At 39.7% G+C, this 21,922-nt stretch overlaps 1 protein-coding gene across 1 annotated transcript; it reads left to right on the plus strand.

Annotated features, from left to right (window-relative positions):
- The first annotated feature begins 292 nt into the window (after nt 1–292).
- wapla (WAPL cohesin release factor a) lies at nt 293–20,912 on the plus strand. Its single transcript, XM_047351854.1, has 19 exons — nt 293–593; nt 1,855–2,264; nt 2,436–3,135; nt 3,979–4,286; nt 6,114–6,244; nt 8,006–8,101; nt 9,134–9,295; nt 10,381–10,517; nt 11,447–11,558; nt 11,982–12,212; nt 12,575–12,686; nt 12,799–12,896; nt 13,121–13,197; nt 14,353–14,528; nt 14,753–14,868; nt 14,969–15,184; nt 16,357–16,558; nt 16,874–16,962; nt 17,065–20,912. Exons 2-19 carry the CDS (start codon nt 1,880–1,882, stop codon nt 17,203–17,205), a joined length of 3,489 nt encoding a protein of 1,162 aa, XP_047207810.1. The 5' UTR covers nt 293–593; nt 1,855–1,879; the 3' UTR covers nt 17,206–20,912.
- The last annotated feature ends 1,010 nt before the right edge of the window (nt 20,913–21,922 follow it).

The following is a 21,922-nucleotide window of genomic DNA, read 5'->3' on the forward strand; positions in this document are numbered from 1 at the left end:
CTTTTCCTTCCAAACCTTTGTCCTGTGCATTTCTTATTATTTTCACTGTTTGCAACTTTATCTATTCTATTCTATTCTATTCTATTCTATTCTATTCTATTCTATTCTATAATCTCATGAAACCCTCTAGGTTTTTTTTTATTTGGTTTATTGTCAATTGAGTAAACAAATGCGATCTTGTAGCGCCCCCTATGGTTTATTTTGACTTTTTTGAACCAATCGGTGACCCTGACACGGCTTCACAGTGCTGACAAGCGCTCTTGTTGCTGATAGGTCGTTTCCGTTTTAACGGAGCAGCGCAATACAGTGCCAAGCGTCACGGAGGGATATTTTAATGGCCGTCAGTAGTACTTCAACATGGAAAAACTCGGGATTATTCTTCATCTTTGAAATGGTGTAGCTTCGTTTGCATTTGATCAGATCTTCGTTTGTATCCCGCAATGCTATAGAGGAACATTTAGGTCAGAGATGTGTTTCTAGTGTTTTTTTCTGCAGCAGTGGACGGACTTTACCCGCTTGATTTGTGCGTGAGTAGCTGATCAGGCCTAACCGGCTGGTTAGGAGACAAGCAGACGGTTAGCTTGAGTTGAAAGGTATAGTATGTTCCAGTTCTCATTTATACTCACCGTGACTTCATAAATATTATATTATATACATTCAAATGGACATATTTCTGTACTTTGTCGTTTTTGAAAAGCATTGTTTTCTTCTTCCAATGTTGCCAGGATAGAAATGTAAACAAGAGACTTGCGTTAGCCTAGTTAGCAATGTTTAAGCTAACGGCTAATGGCTAACTTCACAGTAGTTAACTTTACATGCGGGTCAGTCTGGACCTAACAGACGTAGATAAGTTATCTGCTCCTGCGGTATGTCTGGTAGATAATTTAAGTAACTCCTTAGTTTTATGGCATTTTATAACATTCCCTCTGTTTGTGTGGCGAAGAATTGACCGATTTGTTTTAAAAGCTTGAGCTAACAATGCTAACTTGGTGTGCTATCAACTATCACTTGGGTCAACTTTGCCAAATTAACTTACATAATGTCTCTAGTCATCGACTATATGGTACTTGCGATTTCTTAAAATATATCGAGTCACTCGCTGTATTGCTTGGGACATTTTAATATGCTAACAAAGCTCAATGTAATTTCATATTTTAATATAATTAATTTGCAGAATCCAGTGTAATATAACTCGTAAATATAAGTCAATTCTACATTAGCTGAAGTTCCTGTTTTGCACGGGGACTTTCACCTTAATATTACTGTCGACTCCAAACCAATACTCCTCTTCCCCAGTTTGTATCCCCATTTCATACCTACTCATGCCATTTTGTCCCTGTAAAAAAAATCATACCTGTCTACTTAAACCATTGCACCTCCTTTTTCCTTGTTAGTTAATTATGTCTATGCATTATGGAGGATGAATCCTAAAAATTCACGTAAATTAAAGTGTTTATTTTATGAAATCTTTCTGTTGCACGTTATTTCCATTTTTTGCTTTTGATTCCCATTTGGGCCTGTTGACTCGTATGCCATATCAGATATTTCAGATTGGGACCCCTGATCAAACCAAAATAACTTTGAGTATAGAAGATAATCTTAAATTGTTGATTGTTAAAGCAGTCCCAAACGTCACCATTGAGGGTACAAACTGATGTATAGACTCCTACAATTCAAACCCAAACTATTTGGGTACGAACAACTTTAACTACTAAGGTATAAAGTGGTGAATAGGTTAAATGTACAGCAGCTGGAACCATCAGACATTTGTTAAGTTGTTCTGCTTTAATGACCAAACACGTTTGGTGATACTAGTGTGGAATTTAAAACTATACCTTCTTTCTGTGTTTACAGAGAATATGTAACATACAGCAACAAAATGACATCCAGATTCGGTAAAACATACAATCGCAAGGGAGGGGAGGCAAATTCAAAGTTTGAGGAAGTGTTCTCTAATAAAAAGCCCACCCTGACCACCAAATGGGGGGAGACCACCTACAAGGCACAGCTGGGAAGCAAAAAGCCTTCCTTAAAACCTGGTGGACCTGAGGTTTCCAAGAGGCCCAGGCTTGAGGACAGTGACAGTGAAGACCCATTTGGGTTCGACAGTGATGAAGAGTCCAAAGCTGTAACCTCTGATAATGTTTCTGAGTTGAAAATGCCAGAGGAGGATGTACCGAAACCGGTTACAGCGCAGGGCAGAGTGACTGCCACTGTTGTGACACCTGCACAGGGCTCTGCAAGTATAACAGCAACATTTACAAGTAAGTAGCTGCTTGTAACAGCTCGTTTGGGGATAAAGTGAAACCGTGATTGTTGTTGACAGTATACTTGTAATTTATTTATTTTTTAAATGTTTTAATCAGCTAGGTCTTCTCAAAAATACGTTCTAGCCTTTTGTATGACAATCAATATAATTTTTTCTCTGTTCACAGATAAACAGACATCAGCGAATGATTTTAAAAACAACCAGCCGTGGTACAAAAGTGCATTGGCCGGCAACCAAAAACCTGTATATGTGACCTATGTCTCAGAGACAGTCCTCTTTGATAATGAAAACTTGTCATTATTCCAGACGCCCGTTTCCTCCTCCTCTAATTTAGAACACACCCTGTCAGCAAATGTACCTGGAGGAATGCAAAACATTCAACCTGCATGCTCTTATGATGGATCCCTGTCGGAGGAAATGAAGAGTGCGGACCAGGAGCTTTCCACAGAGCCCCCGCCAGAACCAGTGGACAACATTCCCCCTTCGCCATTTACCTTAAGGGCCTCAAACTGCAAGAAATACCAACGACCCTACCAGTCTAATAAAACACTAACTGAAACTGGCGAGAGCAACAGTGACAAGCCCATTGACCCTGCCCAAGATAAATCCAACAGTGTCCTTTCTGCTAGTGCAAGTAGTACTGCTGCCAGTGCTAAAACAGCAACCAGGCCCGCAGGCAGGGGTGGTGGGAGGGTGAGGGACTACACGGTTCTACACCCTTCCTGTCTGTCAGTCTGCAATGTCACTATCCAGGACTCAATGGAGCGAAGCATAGATGAACTCGTGGCACAGCCTACCCCTGCTGACCTGGGAGAAGCGGGTCAGATGAAGAAGAAGACGGACACGCAACCGCCTAAACCTACTCGGTAGGGTTTTTCTGTCTTTTAAAAGTTGTATTCTACTGAAAAGTATTTAGAGTGAGGGATCTCATGTGATAATCCCATTATTTAAAGCTATTTTACTTGAATAATGATTTATTTTCTTTAAAGTGCACTGTAAAAGATTCTGACATAACCTTATTACCAAAAATGTACTGTTTTGATCTTGTCACGGGTTTAAAGCGGTCTTTTGAAATATTTGCACATTGGTATATTCTATTAAATACCACCTCTATCTTTAAAAGTAGCTACTGTGTGCATAACATTTCTTTAATTTGAATTAAAATAAATAAAATGTCACACCTTAGTATTTTCAACTTTGTGATGTGTTTGCTGTAACTTAGTGTATTCATTAACCAGGAATATGATCAGTTCTTACTTGTATGAAACCCAGTTGTATCAAGGTGCCCCCTGTAGCTTTCCACCTCTGTTTGTTTCTTCTGTCACTTCAATAGGTTTGTGAAAGCCATGGTCAGTGTTTGAAGTTATGTCTGGTATCGTTGGTCTGTTCACTGCATTTACCCTGAACCAACAAGCCCTCCAGCAAACGTTTTTTTTTTTTTTTTTTCATAAAAAATTAAATATACATGTTGTATTGTGCTTTTCTTCTTCTTTGAAATGTTAGTTTATTGAACTATTTTCGCTGTAAATAACGTACTGTAGCTTGTATGTGGGTCATGGCTAAAGAAAACACAAATGTGTAATGCATTGATCCAGATTAAATTGCATGGTGTGATAAACTATACTCAAACAAAACCCATAATACTTTTAATTATGCAGGTCAGCTTTTTGAAGAACATTTGAACATTGAGTTTTTTTGTTTTGTTTTAGGTTTAGGCCTGCTCAGACAAAGACGAAGAAGACTAAGGCGGAGACGAAGCTGGAGTTCTTTGGGTTTGAGGACAAAGACGGCGAAGGGGAAGATGCGAGTTCAGAGGGGGCTATGGCAGGCAAAAGTAGCTACAAGATCAAGTATTTTGGCTTTGATGACCTTAGTGAGAGTGACAGCGATGATGAGAACTCTCAGGCCAAAGAGAAAAAGGCCAAAAGGGCGGCCGCAGCCTTAGCTGCTCTGAGCTCCAGCGTTGACAGTCCCCATACCAGTGACTCTCAGGACAGTCAAGCCAGCAGCAATACAGGTGAGCAGAGGTGATGTAACCTAGGCATAAACTCCTCTGGTGACAATATAACAAGTAATGACTTGGGTCACTGCTTTCCCAAGCTGGGTTTTGGGACCTGACTTGGGCAACTGGAGTATACAGACTCTTAAACACGTCACTTGCTGAAGGAACAACCCACTGGGAGCAGTACTGAGGCTAAAATTGTACAAATAATGTAAAAAAAATCTATTAAGCACCTTTTGCGATCTGATTATTAATTAAAATTGAAAAAATAGTCGACAGGTTAATCAAATTGCAAAACAATCGTTAGTAGCAGCCCAGGTACTCAGTAGCTGAAAAGGGCCACCATGTGTTTGTATGCATGCCTGACAACGTTGTGGCATGCTCCTTATGAGATGACGGATGGTATTTCTCCTCCGTGGTTCTTGACCAGGGCATCACTGAGGTCCTGGACAGTCTGAGGTGCGACTTGGTGGTGTCGGACGGACCGAAACATGATGTCTCACAGATGTTCTATTAAACGTAGGTCAGGGGAGCATGGAGGCCAGTCACTGGTATCAATTCCTTCATCCTCCAGCTGTCTGCATACACTTGCCACATGGGGCCGAGCATTATCATGCATCAGGAGGAACCCAGGACCCACTGCAACTGCAAAGGGTGTAACAATGGGTCTAAGGATTTCATCCCGATACCTAATGGCAGTCAGGGTGTCATCGTTTATCCTCCACAGGTCTGTGTTTCCCTCCATGTATATGCCTCCCCGACCAACACTGACCCACCACCAAACGGATCATGCTGAAAAGTGTTGCAGCATAACGTTCATCACAGCTTCTCCACACACTTTCACATCTGTGACATGAGCTCAGAGTGAACCATCTGTGACAAGAACAGAGCAGCAGTAATGAACCTGCCGATTCTGGTTATCTTCTGCATATGCAAGTCGAGCTCCACGGTGCCGGGTAGCAAGCACAGGACCTACTAGAGTACATCGGGCCCTCAGGCCACCCTTAGGAAGTCTGTTTCTAATGGTTTGGTCAAAGATGTTCCCGCCAGCTGAAGGTCACTTTGTAGGGCTCTGGCAGTACTCATCCTGTTCCTCGTTTTACAGAGGTGCAGATACCGGTCCTGCTGATGGGTTTTCCCCGTCCAGCTCTCCTAGAGTAACTTCCTGTCGTCAGGAATCTCCATGCTCTTGAGACGGTGCTGGGAGAGACAGTAAACTAGGGCTGAAACAATTAATCGGATAAATCGTAATTCATCAATAATTGAAATAAACGTCAGCTATTTTAGTAACCGAATAATCGTTAACTGGAGTATACAGACTCTAAAACATGCGATTTGCTGAAGGAACAACCCACTCAGAGCAGTAATTAGGTCAAAGTTTTACAAAAAATATATACATTTTGCATTTAAGATGAAAAACCTTTTGTATGTAATTATGCTCCATCCAGAACTCCTCAGGTGACATAGCTTTAGCTTCACCAGGTTGAAAATTCTCTAAAAGATCTATTAAGCACTTTTGATTAATCGAAAGTTCATTAGTTGCAGCCCTACAGCAAACCTTCGGCCAATGGTGTGTATTGATATGCCATCCTGGTGGAGTTAGACTGCTGTACACCCTCTGAAGGGTCCAGGTATCGTCTCATGCTACCAGTAGGGACACTTTTCCTATGTTTGGGGTCATCTCATTGTTGCCTCTTTAGTCGACCCGTTGTTAATTTCATTTCATATTATACTATCGTACATAAAAATGTTCCTTTTAGTTTTGTTTGAGCAGTGTATATACCTGTTTACTTACTCTTTGTGCTAAGGATACTTTAAAACCACTCTTAACTTCTCCAACAGATACTTTTGACTTCTGTGATGATTCCAGTCCTGGTGTCACTGAGGGGCAAAAAGGGCGACCAGGGAAGCAAGGTGACAAATCTAAGGACTCTGCCACTGGACTCAAAAAGATTTTCAGTGGGCCCAAAAAGGTAACCTTCTAGAATGTGTTTTGATTTAATTCAAAAGTATCTTTTCTGCTTTAATTTTATAATCTTTACTTTTAGGGATGGCCAATATTGTGTCCAAATGTACACAAATGTGTTAACAGAGGTAGTGTTGGTTTAAACGCCTGCATTAATGGGACACTACAGGCAGATGTAAAATTCACACAAGTGATGAGTGTTAAAAACTAAGATTACAAATATAAAAAGCAATCATAATGAATAACAAATCATTAACATAGACATTAATATAGAAAATAGAATTAAGCTTCATTCCACATTTAATTCAAGCTGGTTTAACATTCACTAATTGCTGTATTAACACAAAATAAGTAAATAATTTAAAATGAATGTCAAACTAAAAATGCATTAAAACTATTGATATAATTAACTTAAGACGAGGTTAAATTAGGAATAAATTATAGTAATTAAAGAAACTCCTCTTAAAACAACAAAGATGAGTCTTTAGTTACCTTTTTAACAACCTCATTATTAGTCTGTACTGCAATCAGGTGGTAAGGAAGGGTATTCCACAGGTGAGGGCTGTAATAAGATGCCGCTTCATGTTGATGCTTACAAAATTGATAGGATAGAAACGCAGTGCCGCTCAGTTGCACTACTTAATGTAATTAGTGTTGTGATGTAGCCTATATGTCAAGTTTTTGAGAAAAGATAAGAAAAAACTAAGCGAATCTATTGCTAAGAAGCTGAACCGAAGCTGTTTTATTTGGCTGTTTTTGATTCAGCAGTAATAAGGTTTCAACTCCACCTTGTCGACCCGAGCGCACAATGTCGAAGTCCATCTTGTAGTTCCACCTAACATGAACAGATTAAGGGTCTACTCACACGTGCCATGCTGGGTCCGCTTTAAACGGACCAAAGTTCGTTTCCTCTCATGGACCCGGGTTCACTTGAGTGTATTCACACTGTATAAAAGGTCCGGACCTGTCAGGGCACTCGGAGTACATCTTCACCTTCGGCTTGCAGCTCTCATTCGCCAGCAGCATTCCACAATTAGAAATAGAACGCTGCAGAACCTATGCTGAATGGATCTGCTCTTGACACTCGCAGTGATTTTGCAGCTGTAATAACAGCCCAAATATGTAGAATAGAGATGCAGTAAGCATTACTTTCAAGATTAGTGGTGTTTTTGCAACACAAATTTCTCTTTTTATTTGAATCATATTTGGTGGTTTTTGGTTATTTGTGATCTGTCTTCCTATTTTTGTAAGTATTGTTGCCACCATCATTAGCATAACTTTTTACATTGCCTGCGTAATATGTATTTGAGTCACAGAATATGTCATTTACAGGAAATGTTCGGTGCTGCTTGGAGATTATTGAGCCCCACACCGAGCCTGCAGTTGTCCTCGCATATCTACCACACGAGCCCTGTTTCATTAACTGAAATTGAACAATTATATGCATTAAGCTGAATGTCATGGTTGGAAATTAAGTGTGAGTTAGCCTTTCCGGGCCAGTAACTTCTAAAACTGGCCGACTGGGCAGCAACGTCACCAGCACTTTCTTAGATAAAGCTTTTTAGATCAATTAAAGACAGAGAAATACAATTTTATTTATTTATTTTAAAGTAGTTTGTTCCTTTTACTCAGACTATACATTCCATGGTTCCCGCATCAAAAATATGGGATTGTTCTCTTTAATTTCACAGCCTGCGCCATTATATTAAATATATGGTTTGCCTTAATCTGAACTGCCGTATGTTATTTTATTTTGCCCTGGTTTTAGTCTCCATCTAAAGCTGTGTACAATGCTCGACACTGGAACCATCCTGAATACGAGGAGATACCAGCGCCTCAGCTTTCTCGATCTCCGACCTCTCCGGTAAGATGGTGTTTGCATTAATAGCTTCTGTCTGTGCTCTAATCACATTTTATTATCTAGACTTTTTAAGAGTGAGCTGTATTTATATATTGTGTGGGTGTGTGTAACTGTGATCATTTGGAACATTTGTTAGAACCTTCTTTTAAGGAGTATTGCCAAAAAGCAGTACAATTGTTTTTTACCATTAAGATATATTAATCTTAAGTCATTTAGTAGTTAGCGCAGAGGTTGTGTTAACTTAATATTTATCGTTTTTGACCGTTTTGTTTAAATGGTAATGGAAAAACGTTAGGTCGTCTGTCCGAGGCAAACGTGGAAACCTCATGACGTGCCTCTGCAGCAATCCCACTACAGTCATTTGATTTACACACAATCCTCTGCATGATTAAGGTCTATTCGGATCAAGACCAGGTTGTGAGACTATGCGTTCAGGTCACAGCGGGTGATCTGTTCATATTTTAAGTGCAGTCATTTAATTTCATTGTTTATATGTGGTTGCTGGGACCACAGTCGGTGTTATTTGTCACTGCGGAGAAAAAGTGAGATGTATTCATCTACATGATGTGATTCTCAGTTCAGCTTGTTTTCCGACTGAATATTAATTCAAATGAATAAAAATAAATAATGTTTAATTATTATCACATTTTTTTTAAATACCCTTTCAGTCAAAATGACGGACAACAACCAGTCTAGCGCAGCCTCTTAAGTTAGCGGTTCTGTTTTTATTTTCTCAAGTTACTCTTTTGACATATTCAGTCAGACAAGTGACCCTAACTTTACTTCTTTATTTACCCACTGAGCTGAATTTACCCCATGGAAGAAAATGTTTGTTCAGAGACAAAGAACTCTGGCACAGCCTTTTAGGATTTGCTGCTAACTTTGCCCCATCTCATCTGACATCTGTTAAAAGCACTTATTCACATATGTGTGTTTAAACTGTTCTGCAGTGGTAAACCTTGCAGACATGCCATTACACAGATTTTGTTACTTTGGTCAGAATTTTGTTTTCTCTCTGCTTGTTTCCTTCTGTAGGCCATTTTACCAAGCAGCAACAAGGACAATAATTCTCATAAAGATGATGGCTTGTTCAAAGCCCCTCCACCGCCACCAAAAGTCATCAAATCGGAGACCATCCCCACACGACCCAATCAGGAGATTGTCACAGCACTTAAATGCAGGAAAGAAGACAAAGAGGTGAGTCGAAGGCTCATGGAGATTGCTTTCCTGATATATAATCGCAATTGATGTGCCACTCTTTTGTAGCCTATGGCTCAGTTTTCCAATTTAATTCTGATTTTGACAGATTACGATATATATATATATATTATTTTTTTTTTCTTTTCCCTAAGAAATGTATTGAATAATAGCAAAACAACAGCTGAATGTTCCTTGATAAAAACAGTGTTGTTGAGTAAAATATGAAATGAAGAAATTAGAAATTACCAACACGTTTGCGTTCCAATATATGGCTTTAATCTATAACTTCTGTTGATGAATTATGGACAGAACATAGTTGGTGTTTTAAATTTGGATGTATTTATTTAACTGGAAAATTAAAAATCTAGATGTTTTTTTTTTTTCCTGGTCCAATTTACCTCCTGACCACTAGTCGGAGCCAATCAAGGGGAAATTGGCCGATTCTGATCTCTGGCAGACTGATTGGTGCGTCCCTAATTGTTTTCTTTTTTTTTTTCTTCACAAACAAGCTGCCTCGTACCTTTTTATATTCAATGGAGGTTGTACAATAACAGGATGGCATTCATTTGATGAATATCTAGCTCATTGTTTATTTGAGCCCCGCTGTGAGGCAAATGCAGAAATGAGGATTGTTTCTAATAATAAACTTCCCCCATAGCTTGTTTTTGTTACAGATGGGCCTTCTGGGCTCAGATCACACTGTTGGCCACATGGACAGAGATACACAGTTGTCTATTTGCTCTCAGAGTGGAGGGAGGTCACTAACGCGGGTCACACTTTGAAAACCCCTGCTTTGGTTAGTCCTTTCTATGTCATGCTGAGCACACTCAACACTCTAGGTGTAACTGGTAAACACACAGAAGGAACTGCTGATCAGACCTCAACAATGCATGCTGAGCCGTTATTGATGAGGCAAATCAGCCAAGTCAGCGATTGCCGGTAATGGAACCTGCGGAGGGATTTAACAGCAAGAGGCGTTCTATCGATATTTGTGCAAATGTGTTTGCCCGGGCTGATTGTGTCTCTGGACAGACGCGCTGCTTTCCAATTAGCTGTCATTAAGCCCATTCCTCTTGCAACAGCTGTACACAGTGGTGCAGCATGTGAAGCACTTCAATGACGTGGTGGAGTTCGGAGAGAATCAAGAGTTCACCGATGACTTTGAGTACCTGGAGACGGGACTGAAGAGCAGTCAGCCACTTAACACAAGATGCCTTAGGTAAGTGCTGCTTGTTTCTGTGACTGCTGCAGAGAAGATCTTTACGTCTGCTCTGACATAGATGGTTTTTATACCTTCATAGCGGTAAATTTGTTAGCTTACTGAACTGATGAAATGAGGAGATCCATGCCTCTTTATGTTTCTTCACAAACGGCTCTTTGATTTAAGGTCTGACTCTTGCCTGGGAATACTTCTTATGTTTTGATTATGTTGTGCAATTATTTTTATTATTTATAATTGCTTATCTTCAGTGTGCCACTTTGTGCCTCCATTTGTCTGTCGATACATATTTTTATTACTGAACTACAAATAAGCGCTCATTCTAAACTAAAATAAAATGTTTCTAACAAACATGGATCTGGTGCATTCAACACATTTTTTACAGCGTTCACAAGGATCTGATCCATGCGAATGTACTGTTTGCCTTGTCGTCTCAAGAGGCTGTATTTTTCTGGATGTACTCCTCATGTTAGCAGAGTTTAAACTCCCAGCAGCAGGTCTTTGTTTCGGTCAGGTGAGGCTGCAGGGAGGGCAGGGGCCGAGCAGAGCGTCTCTGTTGTTGAGGCGCTGCTGCCGGAAGAAGTTCAACTATTTAAGCAAAATATGAATGGGTTTGTTTGTATCGATTTTGACACAAATTAGCATCTTTTAAAAAGTCCTTTATTTGGTATCAATTCTATCAAAACATTGAATATTTTGACGACCCTAATTAGTTTTATGGTACAGTAAAGCATGCAGATGCTCAGTTTTAAAACTGGAACCTACTCAGGAGAAACGATAGAAATGCAACATTAAACAGATGGAAATCACAAGCAATGACAGTTCATTGGTTGTAGGCGGTCTCACATTCTGGCCCATTAGGTTTAACAAAGAATCACAAATATTACGATACTTTTTTTTTTCACATTCTTATTTTCTCTGTCTTCCAGTATAATCAGCTTGGCCACACGGTGCGCCATGCCGAGTTTCAGGATGCACCTACGGGCCAGAGGAAAAGTGGCTCAGGTCTTCAAAATACTCAGTGATGCTCCCCAGCATCCGGTCAGTCAATCATTATGGTGTCTCTCCAGTCATTTGTTGAATGTAAATGCATTATTACATTTGTGTAACTTGTAGGCTTGAATCATAAGCACAAGTTTCAGGGTCTTAATGCAGCAGATCTACTTGTAGTGCTGGAAACCATATTGTTGTATTATGTGTTTGTATCCTGTTGCAGAACAGACTGGTATTGATGGTCTATATTGTAAACTGTTGAACTGCCCTATTGTTTATGCCTTCAGTTATTTAAGTATTTTTCTTTTGTTTCCATTAAAGTCCAAGGTTTTCAATATTAAAATGTATTTCTTGTACTTGTGTAACTTATTTCCAAGTTCTAACTTAGATTATTAAGTTGGACTTTGGTAAGTAGCTTTCATAAACACTAAATCCGTGTTCTTAAGCGGATCTCATGTTTTGATTTTCCAGAACCTTGCTCTGTGCACGGCTGCCCTGATGTACATCCTGAGTAGGGATCGTCTCAACATGGATCTGGACCGGGCATGTCTGGAGCTAATGATCAAGCTGCTGGAGCTAGACCAGGACTACTCAGGCCACCAGGATCAGCTCACTGCAAAAGAAGTGGAAAAGGTCAAGGAGAAGATCAGAAAGCTCTGTGAGACTGTGCACAACAAGCATCTGGACTTAGAAAACATCACGGTAGGTTCTCCATTTAAAAACCCATTTAAATATTTTCAGTGGAAAGCCATAATCTTTGCACCTAACCTTTACCTGCATCTTATTCTTGTATTAATCATGACTTTAACAGCCTCTGATTCTGCAAAACACGTAGTTTTACTTCAGTTCTTGATCTGTATAGTTCTGTAGAAATGTGATGAAGAACGATGTTGCAACAAATCAAGAAAATGTAATTTCTTTGCATTTCTGTTTTGTCGTTTGTTAATTTCTAAATATTTTAACCTATTTTAGGTGCTTCATATTGACAACCTAGATGTGGAGGAAACAGATGATTTAATACATTATTAATCAATCTAAAACTACACATTTTTCTCCTTCTGCAGACGGGCCATCTTGCCATGGAGGCGTTATTATCCCTGACCTCCAAGAGGGCGGGTGATTGGTTCAAAGAAGAACTGCGGCTATTAGGAGGCCTGGACCATATTGTGGATAAAGGTCTGTGTGTGTTGAATCCTCCTTTATTGATATTGTGTGTGTGTGTGTGTCAGCAATTTGCTTGGTGATTTAAAATTGTGAACAGTCAAGTGACTGTGTTGTATTGCCACAGTGAAAGAGTGTGTAGAGAACCTGAGCCAAGAGGAGGACAAGGAGAACCTTGTTGCATCTCTGTGGGGAGCTGAGAGATGTCTGAGAGTGCTTGAAAGTGTAAGTTACGTCTTTTAAAGCTTTTCAAACTTTTACAAAAGTGAGACAGAGGGACAAAATAGGTTGACTTTTACGTTGAGATTTGAACTTTGTCACTGAATGAAAGACATGTTCAAAACAAATTGTTGGCGGCTCCTAAAATATCCGAGTTAAATCTGGATGTTCCTGGTTCCTTTTAACCTTTTTCACTTTATGTATCTCATCCTGTCATCTTCTGCAAACAGGTGACTGTGCAGAACCCAGAAAACCAGGGTTATCTGATTGCCTACAAAGACTCACAACTCATCGTCTCTTCTGCCAGGTGAGCACTGGTTTGTTGTTTGAGTTACCTGAATACTTACTAATTATTGAATAATTACTCAACAGAGCTCCAGACTAAATATTTGTGCTGATGGCTCTAGATTTTTCAGTTGTGTGCAAAACGGCAGCGTTTTCAAAGCTTCTTGCACATCGTTAAGTCCAATTTTTGTCATTTCCTCTGCAGATAGGCAGTAAATAAAATTGATAAGTAAAGGTATTAAAATGCTGGAGTAAAAACATTACATGTCCAACAAGCAGTGGATATTAAACAAACAAATACACCTGCCTGGTTTCCGTCTGATGCAGAACAGTGGTTAGCAGCTAATTTCATGGCTTCCATTAAATAAAATGACAAATATGTTAAGTTGATCAGTCAGCAGCACAAACTACACAATCTAGCCCTCTTTGAGGGCGCATTTTATGGGCCGATAAATACATTTCTGTTAATAGAATACCACTTTAAGTTCAGTTGCATGTTTAAGGCTCTTATTGTGAAACTTCACGGGACGTTGTGCCTCATTTCATTTGGTGTGTTGATGGTGTGTTTGACGACAAGGCAATTAGTCCAGTAAAACTCACCAGCTGGTTACAAGATAAACAGGCGAGCTAGACCATTTTCAAGACTTCTAACATTGAGCTAAATGGTAACTGATGTAGCATTATTTACAGGCAGATGAGTGAAGACCGATGGAACTGAACTCATGTTGTTTTTTGTATCTGGAAAAAAAAAAAACCCACAAAATAATCGCAAACAAATTTGACAAAAGTTTGGTTGCAACCAAACTGGATGCATGCTGCAGCCCTGCTTAGAGCATCCAATAAATAAACTCGACACGAAGAACCTCACAAAGTTTAGTGTAAATGGTCTTAATGGCTGTATTACACATTTTGTTTTGTCTCTTACATTTGATTCTAACTTAAAGATGTTTACAAATTGCAAAAGTTGGATTACAACTTGAGCCGTTGATCTAGACTTGTCTAAAAGTTGATACATTTTGACAAACCGCAGCCGTCAGAAAAGGTTAATCTAAGTTGTCTAATCTTCCTAGCTTTACGTCTGTGTGCCTCTCTCCAACACCCATCTTCTGTTTTCTGCCCTACTTCTGCCATTTCACTTTATATGATCTCTCACAAAAGCCTTTGTTTCTGTCATCAGAGCTTTGCAGTACTGTGAAGATATGATCCAGCGGTACAGCAGGGCCTTAAACAACAGCTCTTTATCATCGTCCGGTGTAACGCTGCCACACTGTAGCTTCAGCAACGTGGGCAAGGCAGTGGAGGACTGCATGAGGGCTGTCATAGGGGTGCTGCTCAACCTCACCCATGATAATGGTAGTGTAACTTTTATCATTTTAGTTTAGCTTCTGGTTAAGATGCAATAATTCAGAGCGTACTTTTATTATATTCAGTTTGTTCTTGTCATTGTATTTTTATTTTGGATTGTATCGCTATGGACAAATTGGTGTTCTTGCAGGTTTGCCGAAATAAACTACTCGGCAGGGTCTAGTTTACTGGTCTAAGCTGAGGTCTATAATGATCAATATATTTGTTTGCAGAGTGGGGAAGCACTAAGACAGGCGAGCAGGAGCAGCTAATAATCACTGCTCTAAATTGTGTCCTCCGAGTCCCACGCTACATCCCACAGGAGCAGCGTTTTGACGTGCGAGTGTTGGTAAGATTCTTCCGAAGTAAACACCCCCGTAATAAAAGCGGCACAAACTCAAATAATCCCTTCTAACCTGTGTTTTCTCTGCTTTATTTATGTGCATCAGGGTTTGGGGCTGCTAATTAACCTTGTGGAGTACAGCTCCAGAAACCGCCACTGTCTGGTCGACATGGAGTTCAGTGTGGATGACACGTGTTTGGAAGACAGCCTGATGCAGCCTGCTGATCCGACACAAGCGGAGACAGCAGCACAATCAGCTGAGACTGAGGGGGACGAGGCTGACACGCCGAAGCCTGCTGGAGCTTTAGCGGCCCTGGTGAAGGTAGAAACTGCCAAAACGTATTAATACGCTCGGCTGCTGTCACTGTAGGTTGTTTATATCAAATCATGGGGAGACTCTACAGGTAACAGGGATGTTCTAAGAATTGTAGATAAAAAATTGTTGTACAAAGCTGGAGCGCCATGTTTTTCCACATTGTGCTGAATGTAACTTTCACAACTCAATGTTGAACCATTTTAAGTTGCTAAATAGATGGGTGTACTTCCATAATGCATCCCTGAAATTTTATCCCCAAGAACTTGCTTTCCCAGAAATCTTAATCTCCGCTGGTCTGTTTGTTGTTTGTTTCCTCTGCAATACAGAACTGTGCTATTTATGTAAAATATGCCCGCTGACTCTGACAGGCTCGAACCTCTAATAGCTACTGCCTGCATAAATTCTGTTGCTTCAAAATGAAAAATAATATAAATCAATGTTGCTCCCCAATGACTTTAATCCCCCAACATTACTGGAATTCCACAGATGCAGACTTTTACCTTTGCTGCATTTGTGGCTGATTAATCTGTACTTTTTTATTTCAAATCCCTCCCAACTCTGAGGAAATGTGTAACATTCTACATCTAAAAACATAGTTTGTCAGGATTTACTCTGTTTGTCTCCATAGACGGCTGAAAGCAGAAGCCTGTGATTTTAGGATGATTTACTTAAAGGTAACAGAAAATGTGGCCTTCAGAGACCTTTACACTGGCACTGGCCTCCATACCAGGGTTGTTTTCTGTTGTAAATTTCTGCACTGGTAATCGTTTTTGACCCGATAGATGTAGTGGAAAGCTGAGGGGTAAAGAACTGCTTTAAAAAAGTACTGTGGTTCCTTGGAAAGGTTCCTGAAGTTGAAACTTGCCTTAATGCCACAGTCTACTTTTTATGCCTGAAAACTAAGGTCTTCTGGGTTTGTCAATGGATATTTGTTCAGTGATTGTGGTCTTTAAAGAAGAAGCTGTGATTTTTATTGAACTCTCACAGTTTGACCTAAGGTTTTATTTTTTCTGCTTTTTGAAATAAATCAATAAGAACAAGGTTTAAAATTAGATGTTTTTATCAACGCCCATTTTTCACAGTATTTAGCACCCAGCTTCTGTCTTCTCTAGCTGCATGTACCTTTTCTCAGTTTGTTTTTCTGAGTTCACCGCTGTTATTTTCCCACCAATACCCAGCTCTTCCTTGAGAGAGAGCGTGCTGCCATCCTGGCTGAGGCGAAGACGGATGACCTCATCAGTGAGGCTCCTAAACCGGCCCTGGACCAAAGCGGAGAGTGGCAGGAAACGTCGGGAGAAATCCAGTGGGTGGCATCTGAAACAAACGACAGCCAAACTGAAAAGAAAGAGGAAGAGGAAGAAGAGTTGGACCTAAATAAAGGTGGACATTAATGTGCATCTGTTCTTATTATTGTTGCTTTTAGTCAAAGTCTAGACATATGTTCTTGATTCGGTAGCAGGGATTACTGTGTAGCTTCAGCTTAATTATATTCTCTGCTTTCCAATTATAGTAAGTTATTATGAAGGGTAAATTACAAGAATAAAACGCATTACAGCGTTTTGATTAAGAAGTCTCTAAAAGTTGTTACTTTCATAATTTCATTTTTATGCAAATATCATTGAATACATCTTCCATTATTAGATATTTAGGCAAGACTAATTGAGAATAAATGTCCTTTTCCCTTGTTTGCTACAGCTCTGCAGCATGCAGGCAAACACATGGAGGACAGCATCGTTGCCTCCTACACAGCTCTGTTACTAGGCTGCCTCTGTCAGGGCAGCCAGGTGAGGATATGACTAACACATTTACATAATATATTCTGGGAATCTATTCTCACTCAACGAAATATTTTTGTTGTTGATCACGGCTCTCCATGTCCTCCTCAGATAAATGTGACTACTGTGAGACAGCACCTGCCTAAAGGGGATTTCTCTATAATGACAGAAATGCTGAAGAAGTTCCTGAGTTTCATGAACCTCACGGTGAGTATCACTGCGAAGATAATATCGTTATCGTGGCAACCCTAATCGGAATAACCATACAACCCAGATAACACGGTCTAAGAAAAATGCTGGATACCATTTCTAATACCGGTTCCGATTTTCTTGAAGGCACATGGTCCTTTCTGGATAGGAACAACACAATTATGTTTACAATATGATAATAATTAACTTCCTTTATTTGGGCAAAACCAATAAGTAGGTGGCAATTCAGCCTTTATTTAGAAAATTTTAAGTGTCACTTCCCTGTTTGGCAAAACAGTAGACAAGATACCACTTTTAAGAGTTAATATATTGAAATATCGTTTCTTTTGACGACCCAAATTCTGACAAAGCTAAGATAAATTATGGAGACACGCAAGAACCTGATCAGAGTCAAAATGATGAGATGCTAACACATCAAATCAGACATGGGCAAGTATGAGATACTCACAGAACGATAACCTTGAGTAAAAATACAGCAGTCTTAAAGTATTAACACAAAAACTTAAAACAAATGTATAACAGGATCTGGTTGCTTTTATATCTAACAGAAATGCAAATTTCCATCTGTTTAAATTTCAAATCCAAAGTTGTACTGTTTATTGTCGTTACATGGTTTTTGTAACCTACAGATAATTAGACTTGATTTTTATTCAAGCAGCTAAAGGTTCATTATTTTTTTCTCTAATGTCCACGAAGTTATAAAAACTACAGGAAGAAAAATTTTAATTTGAGTCCTGGAAACTGTAGACTTTCTTAAATTAAAAATGTGTAGGAACAGCCGGGACGAATTAGATTTGTTTAACAGATACACAGAAAGTTAAGGTAATTATATGAGAAATATTGGCTTTTAAACTAAATACGTTTATTGTGCAGAATATTATTCCTCCTTGCTCTACTGCCAGAAGTCTAACAAGCCCATATTAGTTGGTTAATTAGTCAGGTACTTAGCAGACAAGCTCCCTCTAGCCTTTCTAAGTGTACTTAGAAACAGCATTTGTTTAATAAGAGGGATTTATTTTTCTACACAATGACCTTCCACCATGCAGAAACAGGTGGGGAAGGGGGAAGATGGTATTATTTTACTCTGTACACCCAGAGAAAAACTCACCTCAGTCTGGCACTTTTTCTGGCAACTCATAATAAATGAAAACTGTATGAAAATATGATAAAAAATTAAACATTTATATTCCTCTAAACCAGAAACTGGTCCATGGCCAAATTAATACTTTTCTTGCTAAAAAGGAAAAAAACAAAATCATTTGCAAGCGATAAGATAATAAAAATGCAAAGATTTTTATTTAAATGCCTTCAGTTGTTAAATCAGTCCTTGACTTGGCTAGTTGAAATGGGGATAGAAAAACACATTTATTTGCACCAACTGCATTAAAGCACATTGTTGTGAAGTGTTTTTTTTGTTGTCCTCAGTTAAAAGTAATTTCAGTCCCTCTTTTGAAAAAGGAAGGTCTTCATGTTTCATTTTCCATGAAAAGGAAGAGAAGCGGCTGAGCTTCGTCTGCACAGATAAATGTACAACAGGCGGTCGGGTGTTCTTATTTCATTGGTGTCTCAGTTGATTCCAGAGGCTGCAAAACCACCTCCACAGCCTCTAGTAGCTTTTAAGAACAGCTGCCATTATTATACAAAATGTGATCCATCTCCAAAGTTCTTATCTCCAAGCTGCAAATTTCAAGCAGTAATAAATTCAGAATATTAATATTAATATTTATTGAGGAGTTTATGGTCACAGATCTGCATTTTTTGCAGCGTTCCGACAGAACGGATGCCTGGAAAAATGTTTCAGTTTTCATTTGAACAGATGCTCAAACTATATACAGTGTAATCTTTTCCTTTTAATGCGCCTTTAAGACCCCACAACGCTTCTCACGCTTTTGTTTTCCTTCCCCTGTCTCCCCACATAGTGTGCAATGGGAACCACGGGACAGAAGTCCATCTCACGGGTCATCGACTACCTGGAGCACTGTTAACACACGATGAACCATAACAAACTCAGACTCTTCTGCACATTTAAAGGGTTCAAGATTCCCTGGGTCCCCTTCACATCCAGAGGGGGCCATTGATGTCACACTCCCTTGACCTCATTTGAACATCCATTGACGCATACACCAACAAGTTGTGTGTAAACTTACAAAAACGAAAGTTTCTGTCCCTTTCTGGAGCACAGCCTGAACCAAAGCCCTGTTAGATTATAGACATGTCGATTGTTTTATTTTTTTTCTCATACGAGACACCACATTTAATGTCCAGGTTCATTCTTGTTTGTGAATTGCACAGATTATTTGCTAAATAATTCTGCAAGCTTTCTAATAAGTGGGCTGTCATTAGAAATGGACTCAAGGTGGATCTCCCCATGCATCATCCCAAAAGGTTTGACAACAATAAGCCACCGAGGAGGAGTCATATTCGCTGTCAGATTCTGATTTCTGGCCGTGCAGCTCAAGTGTTGGAATCAGATTTTATGGATCATTACATCTTAATCTCTGCCTATCCACATCCAAGGCAAGGGTGAAATAATTGATCAGCAGGGAAATCAATCATCTTCATGGACTTCAGAACGATATCTTTATGTAAACCAGTGTGAAATGATTTTGAATTCAATCATCCATTCTTTTTCCCCCCATTCAGATTCACAGACTGAATGTTTAAGGGAAATAATTTTTTATTTTTTTTTGGTTTTTATGTTTTCAATTATGTTTTTAAACAAATTTAGCTGGTAATGTAATTAAGTTTTTCTTTACTCCTTCAGGATATTTTCTCCCAAATTGATTTCTGTTAACAGCTACCAGGTCCCTGTGACAGAGCAATCATGTCAGCATGTCCTGTGTTTAACTGAGACTGACGGTAGGAAACGACGTGCCGTCATAGGTTTTTATTTCCTTGTCACCCATATTTGTTTATATTTTAATTAATTTAAATGTCAACTAATTCAGCAGTGTGGTTACTATATCCACTTAACTCAGCTATAGCACATAATGAAATATTCCAAATGATTGTTTTTGTTTTGGTTTTAATTGCAATGAAATAATTTTAAGAATTGTATTTAATTTAAAAGTTTTCTCTCCTTGTGTAAATGCAAAGCCTTTACTGAGCTGGATTATGTTTTGTATTAATATAATCATGTAACTGATTTAGCAAATTTATAGTTTGTGGCCCAAGTTTTAACAAAAAATATACTTTTTGATTAAGAAACTCTGATTGGATGTAGCGTCATGCTTTTCCTTAGTCATTATCATCATGTGTCTGCTTTGGACGCCTCGTCCTGAGCTCAAATTTATTTATTCTGCTTTGGTGTCATTTCCCCTGTTTTGCCTACCCGAAACTTTGAAAAGCCTCTTGTCGTGTACTGCTCTCATGTTCGATCACTGAACCGAGTTACAGCCATAATTGTATAAATATTGGTTTGATCTGGTTTTTGTAGGGCGGTGGTGAGCATAAATTTGACTGTGTTTACTGTTAATTGCTTTGCAATATCTTGTTCTAAAGGAGATTTTAGAATGTAAATACTCGTGTACATATAGGTTACTGGACATTTACGCAGACTTCTCTTTTTTTTTTTTGCCCCCTCCCTTCCTTTAAGCTAATATTTTATACTATATTTCTGAGTTGTTTGGAAAAAAAAATCGATAATTGCAAGATAAAAAAAAAATGTTTGTACCAGTTTTGAGAACGTAGTTTCTGGTTACATGTACATAGTTGTATCTGAAAATGGAACAAAATTGCTACTTTCAGTACATTTGGTGTGTGTCCTTTATTTTATTGCATTTTCTGTTTCTGCACCGTTGACACTAATTGGTAGTGTTTTTAAAGGCCTTAAATTCCTACTTTATGGTACTTTCATAGGCTCACAGTGGGATACATTTTTTTAAATTTTTTTACCTCCTCAGAGCCTTGTTTGTCACACTTCCAGTTTAAATGTTTTTGTTATTACTCCCACTCTGGAGCCAGGCCTGGGGTCGGTACTCGTCAGAGAGTGTCTGGTGGCCGGGTTGCTTCTCGCGGGACCCGGCCGGGTCAAGTCAATCCTGAACGAAAGACATGGGGCCATCCCCCAGTGGGCCCACCAGCTGCAGGGGGAACCATGAGAGGACCGGTGCAAAGAGGTTCGTTTGCACAATAGACGAAGGTGGAGACCTCGGCGGCCCTATCTCCGGATGCATAGGCTGGTTCTAGGGAGCCTGAGCTTGTGTGGGAGGTCGAGAGGTATTGGCTAGGAATAGTCGAGCTCACCGTGCACAGCTTCAGCTCTGGAACCCAGCTCCTTGAGAGAGGCTGGACTCTCTTCTACTCTGGAAAGGCGGCAAGCTGGGGTGGGTTTGCTTGTTGCCCCCCAGCTCAGCCGTCTCGTGTTGGGGTTTACCCCAGTGGATGAGAGGGTCGCATCTCTGCGTCTTCAAGTTGGGGACAGGTCTCTTGACGGAGTACAGGGCCTTCTTGCCATCCCTGTCGGGGGTGTTGCATAGTTCCCCTCCCGGGGACTCCATTATTTTGCTGGAGGACTTCAACGCCCATGTGGGAAACGACAGTGACACCTGGAGAGGCGCGATCGAGTGTAATGGCCTCCCTGATCTGAATCAGAGCTGTGTTTCATTATTGGACTGTCTAGTCACAGATTGTCCATAACGAACACCATGTTCAAGCATAAAGGTGTTCATCAGTGCACTTGGCACTAGGACACCTTAGGCAGGAGGTCAATGATCGACTTTGTTGTCGTATCATCAGACCTTCGGCCACATGTTTTGGA

This window comes from Girardinichthys multiradiatus, chromosome 22 (genome assembly GCF_021462225.1).
Source record: "Girardinichthys multiradiatus isolate DD_20200921_A chromosome 22, DD_fGirMul_XY1, whole genome shotgun sequence".
Classification (NCBI taxonomy): domain Eukaryota; kingdom Metazoa; phylum Chordata; class Actinopteri; order Cyprinodontiformes; family Goodeidae; genus Girardinichthys; species Girardinichthys multiradiatus.